The 19,629-nt window shown below is 31.1% G+C and overlaps 1 protein-coding gene across 1 annotated transcript in view; it reads right to left on the reverse strand.

Moving 5' to 3' along the window:
- The window catches only part of LOC122503182, a 70,573-nt gene extending 67,140 nt beyond the window's left edge, over positions 1 to 3,433 (reverse strand). The window contains exon 1 of the mRNA XM_043613628.1: positions 2,463 to 3,433. Coding sequence (XP_043469563.1) covers positions 2,463 to 2,607 — 145 coding nt within the window. The 5' untranslated portion in view covers positions 2,608 to 3,433. The remainder of the gene's footprint in view (positions 1 to 2,462) is intronic.
- Positions 3,434 to 19,629: the final 16,196 nt, after the last annotated feature.

The raw sequence follows: 19,629 nt of genomic DNA on the forward strand, positions 1-19,629 counted from the left end.
AGAATGTAAATCTTAATAGAAGGGTGTTTTTAAAATTGTTTGTACATGTGAAGGTGGCGCTGCAGTCGTATGTTATTTAAAAAGAGCGCGAATATATAAATTTTATTTTTGTTAAGAGAAAGTACTCATAATAAATCTTATTTTGCATTGTCAAAAAAACGTCAACATTTCAAATATAAACAAGCAAATTATTAACTGAAAGAATTTGAATATTATTATTAATGAAATAATGGACTTGGACAATAGACATATAAAAACTAGCACCGTAGACGGCCGCTTGCGGCCGTCGGAGGAGCTAGTCGAATAAAACTTTTAGTGTTTTCGTCCATTTATATAAAGCGAAAACAATTCACGAAAACGCAATGTCAAAGACGCCTTCACGACAAGAACCATGTGACATCCATTAGTTTCTGTACACAGCGCTTGCGCGTCACGTGACTGACCCGGTATACTTGCGAATTGGATACTTTATCCAACACGTTGGATAAAATAACCAGTTATATTGATGGAATATCCAACTACAGATTAAAATTTTTAAATGTTGTAGTGACCATCCCAGTTAGCTGATCAAACATTTTTGATAGATAATGCAACTAATTTTATTTTATCCAGTAAAAATTGTATACATTATCCAACCATTTTTCTCCGTGTGGGGCTTCAGCAAGGACCTAAATAGATTTCTATTTATGATATTTAAATTTAATTTTTTTTAATCGATGTTCTATAACTTATTTTTTCGATTAGCTTTTAATTTCTTTTTTAAAGAAAATTATTTTTCACAGCAAAAGGTAATCTAAATATAAAAGCGTTAAGATTCGCAAAATGAATTTAAAAATAGTAAAAAATTTGCATTGCATTCAGAATACTATACTCAAGCTGACTTGGCACATTATAAAAGGCACTGACCACTGTGAATAAAAATTTTATTGTTATACACTTGAGATAAATCTTCTTGTCCATTTCGCAAAATATTTTCAAAATCTGCAATTTATATATTAGTACATAAAATTTATATTTATAATTATAGGTGCACCGAAAAAATTCTCGATGGTATTATTACCTATGACTCTATAGTTAATCTTAATCTAGTAAAAGTAATAAGGATTCCTAATCATTATGGTTAGGATCGCTAGGTTGATTCAACAAATTCAAGCCTGGCAAAAACAACCCTCCAAATCCTAGTCAAATAGACTAGGATTTTAGTAATTTTGCCTATTAGGTTTCAATATAAATCGTCGAAATTTTTACGCACGTGGTGACAACATTTTTACTATTTTAATCGCGCAGTGTGTTTGAAAATTTACCTTTGCAATAATTTGTGTATTTAAATTTATTTTCATTTGAATGTCATAAATAATTAAAAATAAATAGTTTTTGACAAGTGTATAAAACTGTGTACTCGAAATGTATAAAACATCATTTGATTAAGTATTGTATTTTGACTCGAAAATCTAGTGTCTATTAAAAAATTAAAATACCAAGTCGTGTTTAGTGTAGTGGTTATCGTTCCGGGTTTCAAAGTGAGTATTCGTTAGGTTCAGGTGTTCGCGTCCCCCCTGCGTCAAATATTTATTTCATAAGTTTAAATTAATTCTAAGGTATATAAATACAAAGTCAAATATAAATATGTTCAAATACAATAATTAATTTTTTTCTTTTTTCTTTTAATTAGTTTTTCTCTTTTATTTGATAATAAGAATTTGATTAGCAATTTCAAATAATTATGATACACAGTGTAAATCTAATATTATTCTCCTAGTCAATTTGACTATTTTTTCCTGATTACATCGACTAATTTTCCTGGTCACTTTAACTATATGCTTGAATCTTATTACTTTCACCAGGATTCTATAGTTGGCTCCTCTCGTAACTAGGAAACCTAGTCAATTCCTGGTATACGGGTCCTAGGCATTTTTTTCGGTGTGGTCATAAATTATTTCATTTTAGTATAGAAATTAATTACGTGGAATTATTTATATTAGTATATTTAGTTCATTTATATTTTTGCTGTTTAACAAATTAATACTTTAATATTAAAAATTAGTTTTTGAAAAAATTTATACCAATAAAATTGGAAACTATAATAATAATTCATAATTATATAAGTTTTACCAGTTTTTGTTAAAGTCCACTCCTAATGTTATTGTTATGACATTTTTTAACTCGATGAATTAGGCAAAATTTGTACATTTTATTTTAAAATAAATTGATGTATGAAGTAGGACTACAAAAAAGGTTTAACCAGTTTTTTTTTTGGTTGCTATCAAGCCGGTAATTAGAATTTTAAATAGGACAAACCGGAAGGTATTTTTTAATTAACTTATTATTGAAAAAAGTTATTTAACAGGAAAAATTAAATATCAAATGAAGAAAATGAAGAAAGTCGATCATTTTTTTTTTCGTTGAATATTAACGATAATTATCAGCTCTATTACTGAAAAACAAAATCTACTATTACTCACTATTATTTTCGCTATCATCCGTAGATTTTTCTTCGGTATCTGTGAGCACCTCATAATCTCCAAGATCAAAATCAATGGAAGCGGCGGACGTCGCGACGCTGAGGGTCGTCAACGTCGCCAAAACGAACAACTCCCGTGGCAGCATGGTAAGTCTGCGCTTCACTATTATAATACTAGAAAATCCCAATGTCAGGGTCTTGCTTGCTGCATTCGCTTCTTGCCAACCGCAATGACGGCAAGATTTTCAACAAAAATTTATCAAATTCAAAGAAAAGAACCACTTATTGCTCGTTCCACCAACAAAACAATTCACAAAATAAATAGAATTTAACTATTTATCTTTTTTCCGTTTTGAAAATTGTTAACTAGATTGCAATTTTTTTCCAAATAAAAATCGAATCTTTTTGGAAAATAATTTAACTTTACTGCAATTATTTTCTAAATGTCACTTTTGAATAGTGATTTTGAAATTGTATTTCAAGCATTTATTTGCATGGGTAAATTGATAAAAAAATCTTAGAATATAAGTTCGATTAATACAAACTGGAAAAAAGGATTATTTTGGAGTAATATAGTTAAGTTTCACCGATTAATTTAATACACACGCGTTTATTGTCATTTTTGTTCGAAAAAATTGTATTTTTGTCAAAAAGAAAAATCCACGCGGCAATATCAAATTGTCAATTTGAAATTATTCCCGGTGGTAACGGACATAGACGTCCTCTTTAGCTGAACGCTTTGAACAGACTAACTTTGAAACTTGAGGTTGAGTTCGACTGACTCACTCTCGTTTGAAAAACGCTACCGCTTCGAAACAGCCGGACGAACTAATGCACAGTGAAAAATGTACACTAACACTCTCGTTCCTCGCACACTTGAAATTTCTACAACACAGATACAGTGGCGCAAAACACACGTTGAGATAAAGAGAGCGGCCGCCCGCTCTCCAAGTCGAGGAAGAATACCCCGCTGATAGTTTTTAAACTGGCGCGCGGCAAGTCTTTCGAAAATGTGTGAGTGAGTATTTGTATATATGTATAGGAGAGAGGAAGAAAGAGAAAAGAAAGATAAAATGACCGCGTGAGGGAAAGAGAGAGGTGGAGGGAGAGGGAAAAGAGCAGTGGCGCCTGAGGCATAGACGCCAGTTTTATGCACGGTTGGTTCATGTTTGTGTGTGTGCAGTAAACACAGAGACCGCGTGCTCCGAATGTTGGTGTTAGTCTCATGCATACGATGTGCGTGAGAGCCAGTGAGAACACACCGGTCTCTCTCTCCCTGCAAACCATCAACTCCCGACAGCCGGCTGTTTTTACCTTTTTTCCAATTTATTTATTTTATATCATTATGTACATATACATCAACTTTATCCTCTTTTTCAAAAAAATATTTTCAATATCCGTTTTAGAAAGAAATTTTTGTTTGAAAAATTTTAGAAGAGGGATTTTTATAAAACTGTCTGGATCCTAACTGAAAACCTTTATTTAAAATAGGCCAAAGGGGGTTCATTTCTGCACGCGAGTTTCTTTTATTTTCTGTGCAGAAATTGGGCCGATTTGGCTTTGTGTAGAGTAGGCGTTTAACAAGAGCTTTGTCAGAAACAAAGCTTAAGAAACAAAAACAACGGTACCGATTAAAGCCCTATTTCGAATTCTGCAGTTTAGGAATACTTTTGGGCAGAAATTGCTGCAGTTTATCATATTTATAACAGAATTTAAATAAGGGACTTCGTAGAAACGATGAAAACTAGTTTGACCCCTTCTAGAGCCCTAAGGGACCAAACACATAATACGTTACGCGATTTTTGACTATTTTCTACCCCCGCTCCCTCCTCCATATATGTCACACAATGTCCTATACATTAGCGCCATTTTTTCTATAGGTCGTCAAAAATGTATTGACCCCCCTCCCCCCGTTCGCGTGACGTATTATGTCAGGGATCAGAGTTCGTCCCCTTTTTCCCTTAAATAAAACTAAATCCCCTTAATTCACACAGGAAAAAAGAAGTGTTATTATAACACTAAAAGTATAGTGTTAAAACTACACGCAACATTTTTAACCGACACTGTGTGATTTTAACACTACATTGGTGTTAAAATAACAATAGAGTGTGTTAAATTAACACTGGAGGGTGTTAAATCAATATACATTTTAAATTGGGTTAAAATAACACCAAAATTGTGTTAAAACAACACCATCTGAAAACTACACGCAACACATTTAACACTTATTTTTTTCTGTGCAAATATTTTCTCCCCTATTCCCCTTTTTTCAGTAAATTTTTTTTTTTGAAAGTATTTTTATGATTTAATAATTTTTTTGAAAAGATTTTACAGGGTGTTCAGCGTTCAGAAAAGTCAGGGACATTTTTATAAATTTAATAAGAAAGTTAAAATTTTTTGTGAATTTAAAAATTTTGTAATCTAACAAGACTAAATTGGTTTTTATTACTATTTGTTACTCTAATTCGATATTAATTTGTCGCTCACCCTAAAAAAAGTAATCTTGATTTAATGCGGAATCCTCTAAACTATGAATGCATATTTTCCTCTTATAAATATGGTATCAAAATTAATACTCTTCACTTTAGAGGCTCTCTAAATCTGAATAAGTGAAATTTTCACTTTTTTCATGTGTGAACCTTTTTCTCACTTATTAATAAGTAGAATCTACTTATACATAAGTGAAATATTCACTTTTTTATGTGTGAACTTGACTTCACTTATTAATAAGTGAAATCCCCACTTATGTATAAGTGAAATATTTAGTTAAAAAGAAATTCATCTGCGCATTATATTACAATTTATTATTTATACCAACTTTTAAATGTTTAAAAACAATGTTTTTATCATTTTAGTTAATATATTAGAAATTTTTTATTTTATTTAATTATAAAAATTGTCATTTAAAATTTAATAAATTTTTTAAAAAATATTCAGTTAAATATTATATTAACAGTAATCTAATAACTAACTTTTTATTTACTAAGTATTTATATACATATATAATAAGAGAAATCTTAAACAAAACGTTAAAGTAGAACACAATAAACTAACTCTTTATAAGTACTAGCTCCTCCGACGGCCGCAAGCGGCCGTCTACGGTGCTAGTTTTTAATTTTTTATATGTCCATTGTCCAAGTCCATTATTTCATTAATAATAATATTCAAATTTTTTCAGTTAATAATTTGCTTATTTATATTTGAAATGTTGACGTTTTTTTTGACAATGCAAAATAAGATTTATTATGAGTACTTTCTCTTAACAAAAATAAAATTTATATATTCGCGCTCTTTTTAAATAACATACGACTGCAGCGCCACCTTCACATGTACAAACAATTTTAAAAACACCCTTCTATTAAGATTTTACATTCTCATTGCCCATTCTTTACTTCGATACTTTTCGATACATTCGACCTTTCCATTCCATGTCTTTTTTAAGAAAGGATCACCCAATAATTTTCTATGAGTATAAGGCAACTTATTAAGTGGCATTGTACACGGAAAAAAAAAGTTCACGAATCTCTCGTGAACTAGGTATATCACTTTTGGATGGGACACAAAATTCTTGAAAATCAACAAACACAGTTCGTCAAAATTTCATCAACTCCTTCACTAGAAACATAGTACGGTTTCCGAACTTTTCGTCAAAGTTAACGAAAAATTCGTGAACTTTTAAAAAATGCTAAAAACAAGAAAAAATAATTTCCAGACACTACTTTTTTATAGTATTTCACTTTATTTGATAACTTGACGCCTATTACGCATCCAACTACACAGAATACACAATTTTATCGCCATTAAAATTTGTAATTCGCTTCACGGGATTCGAACCTAGTACCTATACCCTATAACATAATATTTCTAACAACTAACCGCCACGGCTAAATCTAGATACACTGTCCTTCGACAAACGAAACGAATAGCTTTGTCTGCTGTAAAACTCAGGACCGTGCAAAGTAGAAAAAGTCCCTTATCGTAACTTTTAATTCATTTTATGAATTATTTGTTTCACAAAGGAAATTAGCAAACAAAAATATTCACTAAGTAATAAAAAACACTGATTCTAAATAATAACTTTCATCAAAGAATTTTCCCGAATGTAAACACCGATGACACCGACTGAATGATGAATGCTTGATCAGCCATATTTGATGCGCATTACGAACTGCGCATACTACTGACACTCGCGAGTTCACGATTTTTTCGTGAACTTGTACCTCTACTTTTGACGAACTACTCTTCATTAACAGTTCATCAAAAATTCATTAACTTTGTTTCAGTTTTTCGTTGACGTTCGCCATTTCTAATCAAAAGTGAATGAAAATTTTGAAATTTTGTGTCCCATCCAAAAGTGATATACTAATTCACGAGAGATTCGTGAACTTTTTTTTCCGTGTAGTGTTTCTCGTTGATCATCAAAGTTAAGCGACATTGCTTGCGGTTAATATTAGGATGGGTGACCGTTTGGGAATTTAGCTTAAAAAAGTTGAAAAATTGATATGTTTATAAGTTTCAGACTGATAATGAGAAGAGAAGAGAGTGTTAAATAGTTGATAGTAAATAAATATTTTTTTTATATAATATTGATCCTGATTATTTATTTACATTCACTTCTTAATGTCTGAGTATTCACTTATCTCATAATTGAATATTCACTTATTCATAAGTGAATGTAATTCACTTATTCATAAGTGAATATAATTCTCTTATTTCATGTGTGAACATTCACTTATTCTACGTGGAAGAGTTTTGAAACATGGAATAAGTAAATATTCACTTAAAATAAGTGAAATTTCACTTATTCAGATTTAGAGAGGGATTTTTCTCTCGGATATTATTTGCAAATTGTGGTTATGAACTGATGAAGAAAAGTTAATTTTATGCACTAAATTTAATGTTTTTAATTAAATAATTATATTTAATAACTAAAAGTTAATTACTTACATTATTTAATATATTTATTCCTTCATTTATTTCCTTTAAATATTCAATGTTTTTGACAAATGTCAATAATAAAACAATTAATTAATTAATAATAAAAGTAATATATACATTCAAGTCGAATAGTTTTGTTTTGAGAGGAAAACATTAAGAGAATATTAGAAGAGGATTTTTCCTCTAGGTATGAGATTACTTTTTGCTTATATTTTATTAACCATATTATAGTCGAAGAAGAAATAAGGAAGGAAAAAGTCAGGGAATCTTTTTCTCAATCCTTGTTGGATACCTTGATTTTATTTTTGTAAAATGTTTAAATAGCGTGCAACAAAAAACAAACCTTAGAAAACTCCATATTCCCAGGCGGAAAAGTCGGACGAATACCGGATCGTCCAACCGTCTAGCGCCCGCGCCGGTTGAATTGGAGAGTCAATGCCAGTGCAGGCAGTCTGTACCGATTCGGATGAGAATTTCTGCTGGCGCGGTACAAAGTCGGATCCGACTTTCGGTACAGTCTTTCTACTGTCGGCAGTACAGGCGCGGTACAAGATTTGATCCGACCGCCGGATCAAAATTTATACCACCTCGCAACCGGCGTTGTACTGGCATTCGTCCGTCTAACGACCCGAGCGGTACAGGCATTCTACCGACTGAGGACTATATAATTTATCTTATTATTAATATATTAATTAATTTAATTTACTTACTTATTTATTGATTTATTATAAATAAATTATAAGTAATATTAAATAAATTTGATTGGATTTATTTATTTATTTTTTTTATTGTTCTTCATGTATACCCTATTTGGGTTTTTTTTACATATACGACAACCCCTAAATATTCTCCAATTTTCCCCAGATTCCCAATACCCCCTATTTGCGGTCCGTAGCCGGCTTTTATTAGAAGTACTCGTATTCACATGGCCCTCTCTAGCCATAGTCAAGGGAAACTACGGAAAACCTTAACTGAGTACAGCCGATTTATCGACGCCGAGTCTTGGATGTATAAATTCGAAGTCTCGAATATTACACAACCAAGTCCTCGACGTTCAAATCTCCCGCTCAGATTATCTCACGTGCCGGAAAAATCCCAGGCTAATGGGCGCGAACCAAGTACCCTTGGTCCTAAGCGTCCGCCGAGCGAGGCATTTATCCGACTGAGCTAATCTGTCGGTTGATTGGATTTATTTAATATTACTTATTTGTTTATTTATTGATAATAAATCAATAAATAAGTGAATTAAAAATTATTAATTAATTTATTTATTAATAAGAATACCCAGGCGCGAGCTGACATTGAGTTCAGGCTTAACGAAGCTTGATTGAGGGTTGGTCAGTATTGGTTAAAGATTGGTGGGACAGCGAAAGCAAGGCTGCTTGAGTCCGGAATAGTAACATCGATGTAAACCTGACGCTCAGTCTTTGTTGAAGACTGGCGTTCAATCTTCAATCAATGCTGCGGAAGCCGAAAGCAGGACTGAACAAGACTGCTTCCACTGTTCCCAAATTTACACGCTTCTCACGCGTTCATTCAATATAACGTGAATATATTAATTATTATTATTAACCCTTAAACCGCACCCTGGGTGTGCGACACCCATATTCTAGCTTTTTACTCTAATATTTCGGTTAAATTCGTAAAAATTGAACATGTGTCGTTATTGGACGATACATTTTGTACTTAAGTTTATGTTCCGTGAGGGACATTAGTCTCCCAAGTGTCTTTGTGTATTTGATAACTTTATGAATTTGTCGGCGAAAAATTTCTGCTTGTTTGACACCCAGTTTTTGGTTTAGGGTAATTTCAGTAGTTTTAAAAAACTCTTTTTTAATTATTAAAATTAAATAAATCATTATCAAACTTATTTTCCTTCAAAATAGATGTACTGAGCTATATAAGATAATTTTTCCAAAAGATAATATCCTATTCCAGCTTGGAGAACACACTTAAAAGTCCCCGGGTGTCGCACACCCAGTGTGCGGTTTAAGGATGGATTCGGCAGTGTGCGGTTTAAGGGTTAATAATAAACAGTATTGTTATTAATATATATATGTATTTACATATTTAATGACAATAAGTTATTATTATAATAATTATAATATTTTCATATAAATATTACATAACTGACAATAAATGTCATTTAACATAATAATATTGAAAAATAATATTAGCAAAAAAAGACAATTTGTGATAATTTGTACATTTTTTAACTTCATTTTTAACAGACTTTTAATATTATTTACAAACAAGTTCACAAGTTTTTATTCACAACACTTATTAATTATACAGATTAAATAGTAATTTTATTATTTTATGTAACGCTTATAATAATAATTCATAATAAAATTGTAATCATTACAAAATTCAACTTTTAAAACATTTTACAATTAAAAATATTTAATGCATAATTTAATAAACATCGATAAATAATTGATATTTTTTATTATTCAGTAACAAAATTATTAACATTTATTATTAGATATATTAATAATATATTATTTAAATAAATATAATTTGGAATAATAATGAATTATAATGTTAAATATTATAATTATTATTAATTATAATAATATTTATTAATTGAACAATAATTATTAATAATTATAATAATTAATTAATAAATAAACAATAATTAATTAAATTAATATTAAAAGTTAACATAATTAATAAAATTATTAAATATGATGCAATGTCAGGAATATTTATTGCACATTTTAATTATTATTTATTAATTATCTATAGTAATTTTGAAAACATTAAAAAAAAAAAATTTCCATTTAACTTTCTTTAAATATGAATGTTACAAATAATAATACCCAGGCGCGAAAGACCAGTGCTGACGATGGGTTGAAACTTGACTGAGTCTTGAACGCCCAGCGTGGGTAACCCAGAGTTGAAGCAGTCTTTATATCATTGTCACTCAATATTGGTTCAGCATGGGACACCAATGTTCGTCCCATGCTCGATTTAACACTCGGTCAATCTTCGTGAGTGGAGCTTCAACATCCAGTCTTTATTCAAGCTTGAATCAATCTTGATAGTTTATTTATTACCGTGTGCACTTAACAGTATTAGATATAAATACTTATAAATTATTTAATATTAAAATATTATTTCTGATAATTTTTAGTAATTTTTATACTATTTAAAAATTATTATTATTAATTATTATTAAATAATATAATAAGTATTATTATTATTGTTATTAAGATATCAATTGGTAAATAAATATTAATATTTATTTAGTGTATAATATTTATATTAATTACATAAGATTCATATCAATAAAGTTAAATTATTATATATTATTTTTTTTCTTGCACAGAGTCAAATTATTATTTCAAAGTTCAAGAGTTTCGTTTATCTGAAAAATTTTCAGTGAAAAAAATGCTCATTAGGTAGTAATAAATATTTATGCCTATAGTAGTTTTACACTAGGTTTAACTGTTTACTGAATATTATCAAAAATATATTTTTCGTCAAACGCGCGCGACTAAACACAAATAACCTTGAGACGTTGCGATTGTCGTGCTCCCACCATCCCATCTACTCAATGCTTTCCCCTCATGACGTCACAGGCGGAGAGTGTATTGAGTAGATGGGATGGTGGCAGCACGACAATCGCAACGTCACGCTGTAAAGTCTCAAGGTTATTTGTGTTTAGTCGCGCGCGTTTGACGAAAAATATATTTTTGATAATATTCAGTAAACAGTTAATCCTAGTGTAAAACTACTAGGCATAAATATTTATTACTACCTAATGAACATTTTTTTCACTGAAAATTTTACAGATAAACGAAACTCTTGAATTTTGAAAATAATAATTTGACACTGTGCGAGAAAAAAAATAATATATACATTAACTTATAAAATTATCAGAAAAAATATTTTAATATTAAATAATTTATAAATATTTATATTTAATATTGTACAGTGCACACGGCAATAAAGGAACTGAATATTGTAACAAGATTGACCGAGTCTTGAATCGAGCATGGGACGAACATTGGTGTCCTATACTGAGTGACGGCACTGGCATTGATATACCCAGGTGCGATTTTTTGGTCGGCCCATAGTTGGGCCAACTTTTACAAAGTCGGTCCAACTTCTCGTGCCAGAGGTTGGGCCAACCATACAGATGATAACGGCGACCGTCTAATGGCGACGATGGTTGGCCCGACAACTCATAAGGAAGTTGGCCCAACTTACAATGCATATGTTGTGCCAACTATACATTTCAATGGTTGGTCCAAAGACTGACGCCAAAGTTGGCACAACTTTAGATGCGTAAGTTGGGCCAACCACAATTTTCAAAGTTTGGCCAACTTCAACAGCCAAAGGTAAAAAATTATTAAAAAACTACATTATTTAAACAATTAACACGTTATTATTAGCGGGAACATCAGATATAACCTTTACCTATTATTATTAAACACAATCTCATACATACATTTTCGAAAATATCTATCGCTCGCTGGGATCGAACCCCTAACCTAACGCACCGAAGACTTATACACTGACCACTACGCTACGCTCACATGGGAGTGCATAACGCAAAATGTATATTTAAGCTGCAACAGTCGGGCCAACCGTGGCCCAGAGTTCGGCCAACCAAGAAAGTTTAAGTCATTTAAACCGCATTTGACAAAGTTTTGCCAACCGTGGCCCAGAGTTCGGCCAACCAAGAAAAATCAAGTCAATTAAACTGCGTTTCACAAAGTTTTGCCCACCGTCGGGCCAACCGTGGCCCAGAGTTCGGCCAACCAAGAAAGTTTAAGTCATTTAAACTGCGTTTCTAGAGTTTTGCCAACCGTTGCCCAGAGTTCGGCCAACCAAGAAAAATCAAGTCAATTAAACTGCGTTTCACAGAGTTTTGTCAACCGTTGGGCCAACCGTGGCCCAGAGTTCGGCCAACCAAGAAAGTTTAAGTCAATTAAACTGCGTTTCACATAGTTTTGCCAACCGTTGGGCCAACCGTGGCCCAGAGTTCGCCCAACCAAGAAAGTTTAAGTCATTTAAACTGCGTTTCTAGAGTTTTGCCAACCGTTGCCCAGAGTTCGGCCAACCAAGAAAAATCAAGTCAATTAAACTGCGTTTCACAGAGTTTTGCCAACCGTTAGGCCAACCGTGGCCCAGAGTTCGGCCAACCAAGAAAGTTTAAGTCAATTAAACTGCGTTTCACATAGTTTTGCCAACCGTGGCCCAGAGTTCGCCCAACCAAGAAAGTTTAAGTCATTTAAACTGCGTTTCTAGAGTTTTGCCAACCGTTGGGCCAACCGTTGCCCAGAGTTCAGCCAACCAAGAAAAATCAAGTCAATTAAACTGCGTTTCACAGAGTTTTGCCAACCGTTGGGCCAACCGTGGCCCAGAGTTCGGCCAACCAAGAAAGTTTAAGTCAATTAAACTGCGTTTCACATAGTTTTGCCAACCGTCGGGCCAACCGTGGCCCAGAGTTCGTCCAACCGAAACTGAAAGTCTTTTAAACTACGTTTGGATAAGTTGTGCCAACCTTTGTCGCCAAAGTTGGCCCGACGGTTGGTTAAACTCTGCATTTAATGGTTGGCTTGCAAAGTCGGGCCAACTGTGGGCACAAGTACTTGCCAAAGTTGGGCAAACTCTGGCAACCAAAACTTTGCTTGCCAAAGTTAGGCCAACCTTGGGCCAACCTTCAAACTCTGGCGGCCAACCTAAATTCGCACCTGGGTAGTAGATTAGGCGAGAAGCCTTCCAGCCTTCTGTGGCCGAGCGGTTTAAATGCGTGCGTTGAGAACTTCCGGTATGCGTTAGGGGGGCGGGGTGCGTGAGTTTCGATCCCACATGCGAGCGAATATTTTTCATTCTTTGTTATAAGCGTTTATATAAAAAAATAAAATTGTGTGTTGTGTCGTGAATAAAAAATGTGAACATGTTTATAAATAATGTTAAAAGTATGTTAAAAATCAAGAAAAAAATGTAACGATTAACAGAAAAATTGTCTTTTTTTACTAAAATTATTTTTTTAAAATTACTATTCAAATGATATTTATTGTTAGTAATATATTCTTATTTATATGAAGATAATATAATTATTACAAATAATAACTTATTGTCATTAAATATATATGTATATATACGCACATGAATTAAAATAATAACAATAATATTTATTATTATTATTAATAATTCATATATTCACATTATATTGAATAAACGTGAGAAACGAGTAAATTTGGGAACAGTGGAAGCAGTCTTGTTTCAGTCCTGCGTTAGGCGTCCGCAGCATTGATTGAGCATTGATGTCCAATGCTGAATCAAGGCTCGCGCTGCAGTCTGGAATCGGTGTTACATTAAAGCTTCGATCATTCCTGCTCTCGCTGATTCACTCATGCTCAATCAATGTTGACCAATGCTCGGCCAATCTTTATAAAGCCTGAACTCGGCGTCACTTCGCGCCTGGGTATATTTATACTAAATAAATATAAATATTTATTTATCAATTGATAACTTAATGTTAATTATTATTATTATTTGAAACAATTATTATAATTATAATTATTATAATATTATTTAATTAAGTGAACACGGTAATAAATAAAGATAAACTGAATATTGTGTAAAGATTGATTCAAACTTGAATCAAGATCAGATGTTCGAACTTCTTTCATAAAGATTGACCGAATCTTGAATCGAGCATGGGACGAGCATTGGGTTCAATGTTGAACCAATATTGAACTAATATTGATTGACAGTGATGTAAAGACTGCTTCTACTGTGAGTTACCCACACTGAGCGTTCAAGTCTCAATCAACCTTTAATCTATCGTCAGCATTGGTCTTTCGCGCCTGGGTATGCTTAGAATATAGTAATTGTTACTAGTTTTCAAATTAGTTTTATTTTTATATAGGATAATTTTTTTTATAAATTCGCTTTTAAAAATCTTACCACAAATATCTTTTAAAATCTGACAAGTTTTTCTATTTTTATTTTTTATAATAAAAATTAATAATAATGATAAATTTAATCCATCATGCTTTAAACATTTTTTGTATTATTTATTTTTAAAGAGCCGAAAGTATATTCGCACTGTCATTCTATTGCAAAATGCGTCCGGCTCGGTGCAGGTTTCAGCCCGCCAAGCACCCGGCGTTGTACTGGCATTCGTCCGTCTAGCAACCAGCGCGGGCCAAATTATATTCTTTATTAAAAATTAAAATAAAAGAAATGTTTAATTAACTATGCAAGGTGAATGTTAATTAATATTTAATATTTCTTTCAAATTAATAACATTCATCTTTTTCTCTTTTTTAAAAACATTTATAAAGTATAAATGAAATGCTGTAAGTTACAAATGTTTATTTTGGTTAATTTTGTATTGATTTCGAATAGTTATAAAGTGAAGTGTTCAACTAATTATTCCTAAATAATAAAATAAAGATAAATATTAAAAACATTGAAGATTAAATAAATAGTATATTAAGCAACAAGGGTATAAAGGCAGCCATTTGTTTACGGTGATTTTTGTGACACAAGTGGAGGTCTCGGGGCGCCTACGGCGCCCTCGACCTCCACTTGTGTCACAAAAATCATCGTAAACAAATTGGCTGCCTTTATTCCCGTGTTACTTACGATATTTTTTATTCCTAATGCACAAAAGTGGCGATTTCAGATAGCAGACGACACTCTCTAAATTTGAATTAGTAGAATTCTACTAATTCTTAGTCAAATTCTACTAATTGAAAAGGGGAAAAGTCTTCCACTAAGAATTAGTAGAAAACTACTAATTGAAAAAGTTATTTTTCGCTACTAATTGAATTAGTAGAATGTCGAATGTCAATGCGCATGCTCCCGCGTGCGTCTTTTTTACTCGCTTCTTTGATTTTATAAAAACATGCCATCTAAAGAATTGTAAAACTATTTAATTATATTAATTGATTTAAACTTTTATTCAGATTATAATTATAATTGAAAAAGGGAAAGAATGTTTGAGGTTAGGAGTTTATATACAATTTTTTAATTATTAAAAAAGAAAATTGAATATTATATGTTAACTATTTTATCGACAGCATATATAATACAATAAATAATTTACACCATAAAAATGTAGTTAATACACATTTTTTGTATGCACGTTTTCATCATTCCAGCATGCAATGATGAAAATACCGGCGTCTAAAGATATATATATATACATATATACAAACAAAAAAAGAAAATAAAGAGAATGTGTATACACACTTTCCCAGTTCTAAAAAAGTGATGAACGATGATTTCAATATCACTTCACGCACTTGTTGTTTGAATAAATATTTTTTGAATTTTAAAATCTTGAAAAAAGATTGCAGCTTGCTCAGAAAAAACCTTTGACACTACACAACAGGAAGCAACCCAGTGGGAAATTTGCAACCGGCGCGGATCCTCGCCTGTACCGACGCCGGAGTAGTGGTACTGGCTGGGAACCGCCTGCCTACCGCCCGAGGACTGGTATTCTACCAAAAGATGACTTGGCCAGGAGCTGGCTGGCCATCCGTCTCGGAACTGGCATTCTACCGCCCGGTAACCGGCCGCGAAGAGCCGTTCCGTGTATAATTCAACCGGCTGGGACCCGGCACTGTACCGACTGCGGATCTTTCATTTCCTAGCCAGATGTGCTACGGTCGCATGGAACTCTCAAATCTTAAATGCTTTCAAGTCTCACTAGCTAAAATGAAAATTGTACAATTACTACGCGGCAATAAACAATTTTCAAATACGGACTGATGTTATACCGGTATTTATGAATATTTTAATATTTCGTTTAAAAAGGAACTTGTTAAAATTGTTATTTTATTATTATATTTTTTAATATTTTATTACGTAATTATTAATAACTGAATGAAATTTGAATGCACAACACATTTTTTTTATTATTTAATTTGCAGAAAAGTGTCAATAAATAATTACTTAATGAGTCATTCCATTATATTTCGACTAAAGTCGTTGCCGACTAATTTTAAAAAATTGTAATATTTTGCAGGAATGATTTTAAAGATATTAAGATCACCGAACAAAAAGAATTTTTTAAATATTTTTTATATTTATTGTAAAATAAGCATCTAAAGTATATCAAGTCGTAAAAACTGACACTTTTTCATCTATTAGAAAATATTAAAGAAAACACATAATTTACTATAAAAACGTAAAAAAATTGTTAGAATTTATTAAGAATGAATTATTTTATTATTATAAATTGGTAGAAACAATTATTAATAAGAAATATTAAATAAAAAGTAATTTTAAAGTTTACATGGAAAATAACCTATTTTTGCAAATTTCATTCACTAAATATGAGAAAGAGAAATCATTAAATTGGATAAAACCTTATGAAATATAAAGTACCTGTGATTAACTTTTAGTTTTTCTTATCACTTTCTTCCTGTTTTCTTCACAAATATTAAAAAATAAGCAATTAAAATTGGCACTTTGCTTATTTTCACGATTTTCAAATGTAAATAAGTGATAAGAAAAACTAAAAGTTAATCACAGGTACTTTATATTTCATAAGGTTTTATCCAATTTAATGATTTCTCTTTCTCATATTTAGTGAATGAAATTTGCAAAAATAGGTTATTTTCCATGAAAACTTTAAAATTACTTTTTATTTAATATTTCTTATTAATAATTGTTTCTATCAATTTATAATAATAAAATAATTCATTCTTAATAAATTCTAATAATTTTTTTACGTTTTTATAGTAAATTATGTGTTTTCTTTAATATTTTCTAATAGATGAAAAAGTGTCAGTTTTTACGACTTGATATACTTTAGATGCTTATTTTACAATAAATATAAAAAATATTTAAAAAATTCTTTTTGTTCGGTGATCTTAATATCTTTAAAATCATTCCTGCAAAATATTACAATTTTTTAAAATTAGTCGGCAACGACTTTAGTCGAAATATAATGGAATGACTCTAATATATTGTTTAAATTAAAAAGAGATTATTAATTAATTAACAATAAATAAATTAATTAATAATCTGTTTTTTATATATTTATTTAATGTGTTATTGTGTTATTTATTGTAGGTATTATTATATATTGAACACATTTTCTTTCAAGTTAATATTATTATTTATTAAAAATTATTTATTTAATTGCACATTAATAAAGTTGGATTTTTATAAATATAAGGAAAAAATTAAGTTTCTTATATTCTTCCTTTGCATCGATACAATTAATTTATTTATTGGTTAAATAATAATAATAATAATAATAATATTATTATAATAAATGCAATTAGTTATTGTAATAATTAATTAGCTATGATATATATAATAAAATAAATTTATGATTATACTGATAATGTGAACTATAACAATAAATGACGAGATCCGCAGTCGGATCCGCCCCAGCACCGAGCCAGTACAGACCTAACATCTGTCATTCTTCCGACGCCCGTAGAAGAATGAAATCCGCAGGCGGAACAAATCCAGTACCACGCCAGTACTGACGAAAGTAGAAAGGCGGATCCAAAATTCTGAGCCTAATCTGTTACGCGCCGGTTGAATTTTGGGATCCGAATCGGTACAAAACATCGGTACTGGCGGTCCGCACGGGCGCGGATCCCAGGCGGTTGTAAACTCCGACATTCGTCCGACTTTTCCTCCTGGGAAATGGCCGTTTAGTGTTACCGAAAGTGAACGCTAAGAGCGCTCCTTCGCGTCACCTGACTTTTACTAATTCAAATAGTAAAAACTACTAATCAAAAAAGTAAAAATTCTTACTAATTTGAATTAGTTATATTTTTGGGTCGACATTCTACTAATTTATTAGTCATAGTTCATAAAACTACTATTTCATTAGTAAAATATTATACTACTAATTTAAATAGTAAAAATTCTACTAATTCAAATTTAGTGAACAGGGAGTAAAAGTCATTCACTTGTTCGACTTATATGAAAATGGCGGCCGTTTTCTCCCATGGGCAAAAATAACGCATGGGATCAGCTGTTATGTTTGCCTCTTGGGAGAAAATGGACGCCATTTTCATATGGTCGAACAAATGAGTGACTTTACTCCCTGTCGTCAGCTATCTAAAAGCTCCATTTTTGTGCATGTGGGATAAAAAATATAATAAAACTTTAAATTTATTTGCATAATATAAATAAATGCTAAAATATTGAAAAATATTTGAGTAAAAATTATTATTCACTTTATATATAAGTTTTTGTTTAGCGGTATTGTATATTGGCGTTGTTTTGCTCACATCCGCAAGCGAGCGAATAGCGTAGTGGTTAGCGTATTAGACTTCGGTGCGTAGATTAGGATAGGCTTGGGCTTCGTATCCCACTGCGAGCGTTTAGAATTTTAATGTGTAAAAAAAATGTTAAATGTGTAAAAAATGCTTCAAACGATCTATAAATAAATGTTAATTAACATGCACCATGCATAGTTAATTAAATATTTTTTTTTATTTTATTTTTCAATAGAGAATATAATTTTTCCCGCGTCGCTTGCTAGGCGGACGAATGCCAGTAGAACGCCAGTACACTGAAAAAAAAAGTTCATTGAATCAAGTAAATGCATTTTCTTGACCTGATTTATTTGAAACAAACCCATATTTTCTTATTGGAAGAAATTTATTTTCTTGTGTCAAGTAATTTTGAGCATTGATCAAAGTTATTGAAATAAGAAAATATGGGTTTGACATAAGTAAATATCTTACTGTTTCAAACGAACTGTTTTACATGCGCCAAGTCTCGAAAAAGTATTGAATCAAGAATATCATGTTCTCACGTCAAGTAATTTACCTTGAGTCATTTGGTATCTTGAGTCAAATAATTTTTTTATTTCCTTTAAAGCAACTATTTATTTCATCCAACACCCATAGTCTTGAGCCAAGAAAATGGGAAGATTAATACAAGTTAATAATTGTTTCAACTCAATTAAAAATTATTTTGTTTCAAAGAAATATTAATTAATCTAAGCATTTCTTTTACTTGAAGCATTTCTATATTCTCATGTTTCAAAATCATTAATTTCTTGCGAGAATATTATATTTTCTGGAATGAAATATTTTATTTATTCAATTCAATTAAGTGTAAGATCTTGAATTAAATCATTCTTTTGTTTCCTTTAAAAAAGTTTTTACTTAATTCAACGCTCATATAATCCTGATTCAAGAAAATACGAAGGTTAATATAAGTAAATATTTGTTTCAAGTTGATTAAAAATTACATTCAATTAATCCCATATTTATTTGAAG

The sequence above is a fragment of the Leptopilina heterotoma genome, unplaced genomic scaffold (assembly GCF_015476425.1).
Source record: "Leptopilina heterotoma isolate Lh14 unplaced genomic scaffold, ASM1547642v1 Lhet_247, whole genome shotgun sequence".
Lineage (NCBI taxonomy): Eukaryota > Metazoa > Arthropoda > Insecta > Hymenoptera > Figitidae > Leptopilina > Leptopilina heterotoma.